Source organism: Antechinus flavipes, chromosome 1, assembly GCF_016432865.1.
Source record: "Antechinus flavipes isolate AdamAnt ecotype Samford, QLD, Australia chromosome 1, AdamAnt_v2, whole genome shotgun sequence".
Classification (NCBI taxonomy): Eukaryota; Metazoa; Chordata; class Mammalia; order Dasyuromorphia; family Dasyuridae; genus Antechinus; species Antechinus flavipes.
Window position 1 is genome coordinate 57635331 of NC_067398.1, and position 11176 is coordinate 57646506.

At 37.1% G+C, this 11176-nt stretch overlaps 1 protein-coding gene across 1 annotated transcript in view; it reads left to right on the forward strand.

Annotated features, from left to right (window-relative positions):
• Positions 1-11176, forward strand: part of KBTBD12 (kelch repeat and BTB domain containing 12) — an 83323-nt gene that overhangs the window by 6101 nt on the left and 66046 nt on the right. Inside the window, exon 2 of the mRNA XM_051983282.1 lies at positions 9502-10681. Coding sequence (XP_051839242.1) covers positions 9600-10681 — 1082 coding nt within the window. The 5' untranslated portion in view covers positions 9502-9599. The remainder of the gene's footprint in view (positions 1-9501; positions 10682-11176) is intronic.

Sequence of the window (11176 nt, forward strand, 5' to 3'; positions counted from 1 at the left end):
TGAAATCTGCTTGTTATTTCTTATTGTACAATGGTATTCCATTACATTCATATCTTACAGCTTGTTCAGCCATTCCTCAAGTAATGGGCATCCCCTCAATTTCCAATATTTTATCACCACAAAAAGGGCTATTATAAATATTTTGTATATATTTTTTCCATTTTTTATTATCTGAGTTCATTTTTAAAAATGCTTCTTAGACATCTTGAACTAGATTCTCATTGTCATTTCAAATTCAACATGTTATATAAAAAATCATTATCTTTTTTCCCAAACCTTGCCCACTCCCCAACTTTGCTAGTTTTGTTTGAAAGCACTATCATCCTCCCAGTGACCAAGGGCCACAACCTTGATGTCTGTCATTCTCAGTTCCTCCTCTTGGTTCCCCAGGCTTCCCATCAAGATTTAGCTCATAACCCATCTTCTGCCAGAGGCCTTTTCCAGTTCTCTTTCTCATTGCCTCCCAGCTGCTCGTGCTCTCCCTCCTCTCAATCACTCTCCTATCTATCCTGTATATTTCTTGTATCTACTAAGTTATTTACATGGTGGTTCCTCCATTAGAATGTACACTCATCTTCAAGGTCTGTGTTTGCCTTACTTTATATTTCTAATGCTTAGCACAGTACCTGACATATAGTAAGCTTTTAATAAATGTCTGTTGACCAAATGTCTCTCATGCCTGTCAGCATTTTCTCCCCATCTTCTTTCTTGGAATTTTTAGCTTTCCTTGAAGTTCAGATTAATTACTCCCTGTTATAAGGAGCCTCTCCTAATCTCCAGCTGCTAGAAGGGGAAGCGAGGTGATGTCATAGTGAACAGATCACCAGAGACTGAAGTCAGGAAAATTCATGTTCCAGAGTTCAAATATGGTCTCTGATACGTACTAGCTGTGTGACCCTGGGCAAGTCATTTAACCCTAATTGCCTCAGTTTCCTCATCTGTAAAATGAACTGGAGAAGGAAATGGGAAACCACTTCAGTATCTTTACCACGAAACCCCAAATGGGGGTCACAAAAATAAGACATGACTAAACAACAATAGCTGCTAGAGCTTCCCCTGCCTTATCCAAATTGCTTTATATTATTTCCTTTGTATATACAGGGTGTTCCAAAAGTCTTAGTGGAGTTTTAAGCTTTTAATAACTTAAAACCGGAGCTTAGGACATCCTGTATTATGCATCCACTTATGTTTGTACATATTGTCCTCCCCACATAAGATCCTTGAGGACAGAGATTGAATCATTTCTATTTTTTTATCCTCAATATCAACAAAATAAAGTGTCAACCCAGACTATGTGTATAATTAGGGGGAGGAAAAGGGAATGAACAAGTGTTTATTAACCACTTATTATGTTCCAGGCAATGTGTTAAGCACTTTACAAATATTTCATTTGAGAATCACAACAACCCTAGGAGATATTCTTATCCCTATTTTACATATAAGGAAACTGAGGCAACAAAACTTAAATCAGTTGCTGAGGATTACACAACTCAGGCTTTTTTGACTCCAGGCCCAGTGCACTATTCACTATACCACCTACAATACTGAGACAGGAAAGCAGCTAATTGTAGCACTGACTGTGACTTTCATATATGGGAAAGATCACCACTGATAGTGAATCTAATCCTACAAATGGCAAAACTAAAAGAATAAGCAAAAGCTTGTCCTGCAGCCTTGCATTTGAGAAGGCAATAGGATGGCAATATTGATTAAAAATATAACTTTGAATTCCCAGGTAATCTCAATATGGCTGTATATGAATGCCCTGTACTCTGAACCATTAACAGTTGTTTGGCTATGGCCACCTTAGAACCATAAAGACCCTTACTGCAAACAGTGATTTTGTGCTACTAACCAATCTCACTCTAACATCCTCCACTAAAGTCCAGTTACTGGGTTACTCAGACTTTTCCAAGGTTGTGTCAAGCAAGCTTGCTAGGACCTACCAATTATTGGCTACAAGTCCAGGAATGACTGGGGGTCTGATTTCAAAGAGCCAATCCAACTAAATTGGAACCACCATTGCCTTTAGGATAATCAATGTTTCAGCCTCATCTACTCTGACGATCATCTACAATCATAGAGGAATTGTGGTCCTGAAACAACAAAGACAATGACCAAGTCAATGACATTTCAAAGTACTGAAGTAACTCAACTATATTATGAATAAAGGGAAATTAATGGCTACTTTCAAAAGGAAATTGTCAATGGACAAATAGATCCACAATCCTACAAAACAACAAAGGAGGCTCTAGCTTGAAGGCTGGGGCAGAGCTGAAGTTAATTGGAACAAGGTAAAGACTGAAGTTCTGTAGACAGTTTACACATACTCACCTTGACCACTTCTCCTTTCCCCATTAATGAGATGTATTGGCATTTTTTATATAGCTGAATCCAAATGAGTGGGAATAATGAATCCCCTGAAATGGTCAATTGTATTTGAATTCACACTATTTTAAGTTAGAATTATGTAAAATATGGTAATTTGTTCCAATCCAGTGAATATGCATTGCACATGCAAATAACTTCAGGGAAGCTTAGCTTATAGTCAGTCAACTAGCATTTATGAAAAGTATCTACTACATAAAAGGCACTGAGTATTGGGGATACCAAAAAAAGGGCAAAAAACATAAAAAAAAGACCCTATTATCCAAAAGTTCACAGTCTAATAATGAAAACAGCATGTAAACAAACATGTATAAATGACATATATAAGACAAATGGGGGAGACAGAGTAACTGAGAGGGGGGAAAGATTGGAAAAGGTTCCTTGCAGAAGGTAGGATTTTAGCTGGAAAGAAAGCCAGGGAAGGTAGGAGGTTGAGATGAGGAAGAAAAGGGTTCTAGAAATGGGAGCAGCCAGTGAAAAGGCTTATAGACAGGAGACAAAATATGGATCAAAATACAGTATTTTCACTTTTTGTTTTGTTTGTTTTTTCTTTATTGTGTTTTTTCCCCTTTGGGTCTGATTTCTTTGCAAAAATGACAAATATGGAAATCTATTTAAAAGGACTGTTTCCCATATCAAATTACTTGCTCTCTTGGGAAGAAGGGAGGTAAGGAAGGGAGGGAGAAAAACTTAAAACACAGAATCTTACAAAAATGAATGTTGAAAATTATCTTTACACATATTTGGAAATACATTTAATTAAATTACATTAGATTACATAAATTAAATTAATTAAAATACAATTAAGGGGAGAAGGAAGAGTCAGGAGAAAAAGGGTCCTATGGAATAGCCAGGAGGCCAGTGTCATTGGATCAAAGAGTATGTTTTGAGCAAAAAGGTGTAAGAAAACTGAGAATATATGAAGGCCTTTGAAAACCAGAGGGTTTTATATTTGATCTTGGAAATCAAAGGGAAGTTCTGAAATTTATTGAATGGGGATATGAGGCAATATAGACAGAATGTTAGGAAGATCAATTTAACAGCTGAGTGGAGGATGCTTAGAGTGGAGTGAGATTTGAGGCAAGAACAATCAGCAACCATTGCAATGACTCAGGTGAGAGATGATGAGGTCCTACACCAGGATGGTAGCAGTACCAGAACAGAGGAGGTGGCATTTGGACAGGTGTTAAGGGTAGAAATGAAAGGATCTGACAAGTAGTTGGATATATCAGGAAGGGCAAAATGAAGAGTTGAAAATAATACCTACCTTTTTGAGCCTGAGTAACTCAATATACTGAACAGCAACAGGTAAATTAGGAAGGGGGAAAGTTGGGGGGGGGGAAGATTCTGAGTTCAGTTTTTGATACGTCTAAGATTCTTCTGGAACATCTAGTTTGAGATGTATAGTAGGTCATTGGAGTCACAAAACTAGAGCTCAGAATAGAGATCGGGCTGGACATGTAGACCTGAGAGTCATCTGCCTAAAGGGGATATTTGAAAATCATATTATGGAGCAGTGCTTGGCTATAGACTAACAAATGAGAAAGACATAATTCTAGACCAAGCTCTTTTTGTAGATCAGAAAAGTGAGGTCTCCAAGGATATATACAAAGTCTCATGTTTAAAGCTAAGTCAGGACTAAAATCCATGTTTCCTTATCACTAGATAAATTATTCATAAATTGAAGGGGTACTTTGCTTTAAGATTGAAAATTCCTTTTTAAAAATGTATATTATAATGTAGAAATATGTTTTTATGACTGCATACATATAACCTATTTCAGATTGCTTACTATATCAGGGAGGGAGAAAGGGGAGGAAGGAGGAAAAATATATTTAAAATTGTTTTTACATATAAGTGAGGGGTTAAAATATTATTTTTTAAAAATGTATAGTATGTAGGTCAGACATGAGAGGCAGCATACCATTATGGGTAGGAAGATAGCCTGGGAATTAAGAAGACCTAGATTTGAATTCTGCCTTTGACATATACTGGCCATATGATGCCAGGTACGTCACTTAAACCCTCAGTGATCCAAGTTCCTCAGGAACACAAAATTGCAAAACAATTGTTGATCTCATTGATAAAGGGAGTTTCTTCAACAGTTTCCTTATAAAAATTAACTCCCAGGTCCACATAAAAAAATAGAATTCAAAAAAGTTAGAATTCCCAAAGCTTTAAATTATATTTCTAGTGTTAATCTGGCTTTTAATTTAGAAAGTAAGGGCATATTATACATGCAGTCATTATTATTATATGTAAAGCTTTGTACCATTAAAAACAAGTTTAGAGCTTGAGTAAGAATTATAAAAATAAACTATTTGAAAAGCAAAACATCAGCATTGGAAATAAATCAACAATTTTGCTCCAATTTGAAGTACATTCATTGGAAATTTGTAATTGAATCCATTTATCAAAACTAAAAATGAAAATAGTGAACGTTGATGTAAGCAACATTTTGAATTTCTGGTGACACTGCAAGCAATTAGATTTCATTCTTTTGATTTATGTTTAACTTTGCAATTTACATTTTTACTTATTTTCTGTTATTAACTGTATTATTAACATGAATACCCAAGTTTAGTCCTCCATAAATTGGAGCAGAAAATGACTGTCATTGAAGGTAGTTATCTAGCTGTATGTTGCTGATAAAAGGAGTAACTCCCTTTCTGTCCTTATCAAAAAGAAAATTCTCCAGCTGTTATTTATTTGTGCTTTGTCTATACTTTAAAATAGTGTGTAAATATGCACATTTTAAAAACTATACAGGTATACACAGAATATAACCAGAAATATAGAGAGTGTACCTCTGTACTAGGATGCCCAGGGATTTATAAAGTTGGAAACATCATTACTGATCACATAGCCCCGTGTATTCTAACTCAAACTATATTTTTTCCAGTTAAATATCCAATTTTTTGTAGAGGAATGCAGAGCAGCTGTCAAGGGTCCAGGGACTAAGAATCTCAGAGAAGGAAAAAGCTAGAAGAGAGAGATTCTGGGAGAAAACGATTTTTTTAAAGTAAGCATTTTTTAAACAACATATAATTTGTTATATAATATATTAAGAGTATCCATATTTACTGTGGAGAAATGCTTAGACATCAGCTGACAGATAGGAAACTCGAGTCTAGGTCAAACTCCCTATTTTACAGATTAGAAAAATGAGGTCTCTAGAAATGAAGAGACTTGGACAGGCTATATGGTCAGTGCAGACCCAGGGATAGAATCGAGATCTTGATCACCAGTCCATTGTTCTTCCACTACATCTTGATTGCCACTCAATTTTTTTTTTTTTTTTTGATGAGGCAATTGACTTTCTCAGGGTCACACAGCTAGTAAGTGTTAAGTATCTAAGGTTGGATTTGAACTCATGTTCTCCTGACTCCAGGACTGGTACTTTATCCACTGCACCATTTAGCCACCTTGCCACTCAGCTTTTGCCAGTCAAATAGTTTTAATTCTCTGATTAATAGTATTTATTTAGTCTCTACTATGAGCAAGGCGCTGCCAGGTGCATTTTAAAACCTGTGGGTGTCTGGACTAGAGACCTTGTTGATAAGAATTTCCAACAACAAATCACCGAGTTCCATAAATTTGTAGTAAAGCAGGAAAGCTTTTAGGAATGGAAACCTTTGGGGATATGCATACAAATGTTTGACCATTTCAAAAAAAAGCAACCACTGACATTTCTGCACAGTGGGAGAAGCAATTATTTCTGTTTTGAAAGTTAGTTCTATTGGAACAAATGTTTCGGCTTTTGGGGGACATCCAAGTACACAATTTACTTTAAGATGGTTTATATAGAACATATTTGCCAAAATAAAGACAAGTATTATATGCATGTGTGTATATATATGAGTGAGTGAGTTAGTGAGTCAATGAGTGAGTGAGGAGATTGGATTCCATTTCCTCATCCATCTGAGGATCCTAAAAGCCAGCAAATCAGCCTCAGAATGAACCAGACTCTCTCTCATCTGGACCCTAAAGGGAACTGCTTTTGAATCACAATACAACAGTGAAAACACATTTCAGACCATGATGTATTTCATATATGTATTTTTAATTTTAAGTGCATATGTAAATCTGTGTGCATTGTATGTATACATGTGGACATATATATATAGACATTATATTGTGAAACCATATGTATGTATATAAACATTCATGCATGCATAAATTATATTTGGGGCAACTAAGCGATATTGTGGATGGAGTGTTCCACCTGAAGTAAGGAAAACTCACCTTCCTGAGTCCAAATCCAGCCTCAGACTCTTCTTAGTTGTGTGACCCTGAGCAAGCCCGTTAGTCTGGTTTGCTGCATTTCCACATCTGTAAAATGGGCTGGAAAAGGAAATGGCAAAGCACTCTAATATCTTTGCAAAAAAATAAATAAATAACCCAAATTGGATCGTAAAGTCAGACATGACAGAAATGATTTATTGTTGTTCAGTCATTTCAGTCATGCATGACTCTGTGTGTATATGTATACATAAATATACCCATGCATATACACATGTGTACACACACATATACAAATGTATAGTGTATATGTATGTGTGCATGCATATATACAATGTCTATTGTATACAAGGCACTGCTAGGTTCAAGGGATACAAGCCACATTGACAGCATCCTGTCTTCAAGAACTTACATGGGGGGTGCATTTCAGACAGGAGGGCACAGCCTCTGCAAAGGGATGAATGTGGGAGATGAAGCTGAATTGAGGGAACAGAAAAAAGCCAGCTTGGTCTGAATGTGGAACCGTGGTTTGTAGCATCCTAGGACCATGTATGAAATGAGCTGAAATGAGCCTCAGAAGCCCAGCCCAACCTCTTTCAGAGGAATTGGAGATCTGGGGAAATTAAGGAATTTGTATACAGTTACACACATGATAAGCATCAGAAAAATGAACCCAAATCCTCTAACCTGAGTCAATGATCAAGCCAGAACTCAAGGGCATTCCATGCCAAACTGAAGAAGTAATGTTTTGTGCCAGAGGTAATGAGGAATCACTGAATAATTATGAGCTAGGGAATGATATTGTGAGATAGGCCCTTTAGGGAAGGTTCTTTTGGCATTTGTATGGAAGATGAGTTGGAGCTGGAAGAAACAGAACATCCGGTGAGACTGCTTCCCCACTGTACAGATGAGGTGTCCATGGGTAGAATGAAGGGAATGGAGCCAAGAGGTGTTGTGGTGGTAGAATTCACAAGACTCGGCAAGTTCAGGAAAATAGGAGAGAGGAGGGAGATGAGGCAGAATGAAAAGTTGTGGGTGACTCCACAAGAATGGACAGCCTGAAAGAATGGAAAAGTAGTGATTCCCTCAACAGAAATAGGAAAGTTAAGAAGGGTGGGTTTAAACAAAAATGAAGTCTGTTTTTTGGACGTGTTAAGATTGAGATGCTCTCAAGAACATGGACTTCAAGATGTCTAAGAGAACTACCAATAATTCTCCTACAGACTCTCCCAGGGAGAGGGCTGGATATCAAAATCTGTGAGTTATCTGCATAAAGATAATAATTGAATCCATAGAAATAGATGAGATCACCAAAAGAGTGAAGGGAGAAGAGGTTCCAAGAGAGATTATGCAGAATCCCCTAACATGAGACGGCAAACTGAGAATAATGATACAGCACAAATTAGCCAGATGGGTCAGAGAAAAAAAGATACAGAGTTAAAGACAGATAGAAAAGCAGAGGGTAAAAAAAAAAAAAAAAACCAGAAGAGAAAGAGAGAGAGGAGGATGGAGAGAGATAAAGAGACACACAGAGAGAGATGGGGAAAGGGGGGGGAGAGAGAGAGAGAGAGAGAGAGAGAGAGAGAGAGAGAGAGAGAGAGAGAGAGAGAGAGAGAGAGAGAGAATGATGCTGACTTGCTATATGATCCTGGGCAAGTTACTTAACCCTATTTGTTTCAGCTCCTCATTTGTAAAATGGTCTGGAAAAGGAAATGGCAAAACACTCCAGTATCTCTGCCAAGAAAACCCAAATGAGGTCATGAAGAGTTAGACTCAAATGAAATGACTGAACAACATCATACATAAGAAATGGTGAAGCTTTTTTTGGGGGGGTCAACAGGGCTAGAATATGCAAATGGAGTGATATTTATTTTAGCCAATTCTATAATATAAGTATTATGTTATCACTTCATCATAATTCCAGTTGTAAACATTTGCAAACTGTAAATATTCATTTTGAGATCTAGCAGAAAGCATCTGAGTTCTCTGAAGTTGATATGGAATTGTGTGCAAATATGATTGTGGCCTAAGAGAGTTAGCAAATTAGCAAAGCATCTAGTCCAACATAACTGTTAATGAAAAGAGATCATTCAAATTACGTACAGGTAGAGGAGCCACGAATTGCATCTCCAAGTGTTGGGGTGTATAGTGAGTCTCAGAGGAACAGCATGGTAATTAATTCCTTTTATCAGGTAGAAAAGATGGGATTTAGAATGTACATGTATTTTACATCCTAGATTAAAAACTATAATGAAAAACAGTAATAAAAAAGCATGATTAAAAATCAGGAGATTTGAATTCTAATTCTTACTTTGTCATTAGCCAATTCAGTGCCATAAGCATTTGCTGTTGAGGTTGTCATTTAAGTCATGTCTGACTCTTCATGACCCCATTTGGGGTTTTTTAAAGCAAAGATACTGTAGGGGTTTGGCATTTCCTTTTCCAACTCATTTTGCAATTGAGGAAACTGAAGCAAACACTGTTAAGTAACTTGCCCAGGATCACACAGCTAGTAAATATCTGAGGCTGGATTTGAACTCAGGTCTTCTTTACTCCAGATCAGATGCTTTATCTACTACCGTCACCTAACTGCCCCTAATCTGAACAAGGTCTCTAAAATTCTGTGAGTCTATATTAGACAAATAGAAAATTACAATTCATTAGCTTAAAGCATCAGAATCCAGACTGAAACAAAATATGACAAACTAAATATGTTCATTTAGGGATAAAACTATTCCTCATAGATCAGGATAAATAGTCCTTATTTGTAACTTGCCCTTGGAATCTTTTATGATAATTAGATTTGGTGTTAACATTCAGTTATGAAAGATTTTTTTCTCATAAGAAAATTGTGCTTTTTCTTCTCTCTAGGAATTCTTTGTGGCATCTCTGCTGCTTTGTGAGCAATTAAGCATGCAAATAGCCCCTCAGAAATCAAACTGAATTCGAAGAAGATTCTCCTTAGAAGTATGGCATGTATCATGGAGAGCAAGATTGTGGGAAAGGAAAAGCAGCAACATAGCTTGACCTTACTGAGCAAAATTAAGAGCATGAAAGAATTAGCAGAAATGATAGATGTAGTGCTTATCGCAGAAGGGGAGAAATTTCCCTGCCATCGTCTGATTTTGGCTGCCTTTAGTCCCTACTTCAAAGCCATGTTCACCTGTGGTTTGCTTGAATGCGCTCAGAGGGAAGTCATACTCTATGATATCACAGCAGAGAGTGTATCTATAATATTAAACTATATGTACAACGTGGACTTGGACATCAATAATGCCAATGTACAGACCGTAGCTGTTGCTGCTTACTTTATGCAAATGGATGAAGTCTTCAACATGTGCCAGAAATATATGATGGACCACATGGATGCCTCCAACTGCGTAGGAATCTATTATTTCGCCAAACACATCGGGGCAGAAGATTTGTCTGATCAAGCCAAGAAATATTTATATCAGCACTTTGCCGAGGCAAGTCTACATGAAGAAATTTTAGAAATTGATGTGGATCAATTGATGGGACTTATTAAATCAGATGATCTCAATATTTCCCGAGAGGAGAGCATTCTAGACTTGGTTTTGAGGTGGGTTAACCATAACCGAGAATTGCGTCTGAAGTCCCTTGTTGAACTTTTGAAACAAGTCAGACTGGGACTTGTGAATCCTTCTTTTTTAAGAGAAGCATTGAAGAGGAACACAGTGCTTCTTTGTAACTCAGATTGCATCGATCTCATTCAGGGTGCCTTAGATGCCATCAAGAAATCCAAGCAGCAATGTCTAAATCTCCGGTATGGAATGGAGACCACCAGTCTTCTGCTTTGTATCGGCAACAATTCCACAGGGATCAGGTCAAGGCACGGCAACTATGGAGATGCCAGTTTTTGCTATGCCCCTACCACCCGGAAGACTTACTTCATCTCCTCCCCGAAGTATGGAGAAGGCTTGGGAACTGTGTGTACTGGAGTCGTTATGGAAAACAACGACATCGTCGTGGCAGGTGAAGCCAGTGCCTCTAAATTATCTAGACAAAAGAACAAGAACGTAGAGATCTATCGGTGAGTATCTGAAGGTGAAATCCTTATAATTTGCAGATTTGTTAAAATCATCATTTCTTAGACTAGATCACGTTGGACATAACCAAAATGTGGTTTGTAGATTTCTTAGCTTCCGGGCATGTGCTGCCATAAAATTTAACCCATAACATTAGTCTTTTATAAATTTGATTTTCCTTTTTAACTAAAACTGATTGTTTCTAAGGGCAGCTAGAAAGACCTGAATTCAAATCTAGCCTCTGATACTTCCTAGCTGTGAGATTCTGGGCAAATTATTTAGTATCTGTATACTTCAGTTCCCTCATCTGTAAAATGGAGATAATAAGAGCATTTGTCTCCCAGAGTTGTTTATGGATCAAAGGACATAATAATTGGAAAGTGCTTACAAGAGTGCCCAATACATAGTAAGCAGTAAATAAAATATTGGCTACTATTATATGAAAGTGCTTAGTATCGTGCCTGGAACATAGCAAATGTTAGCTATTATTATTATTTAGT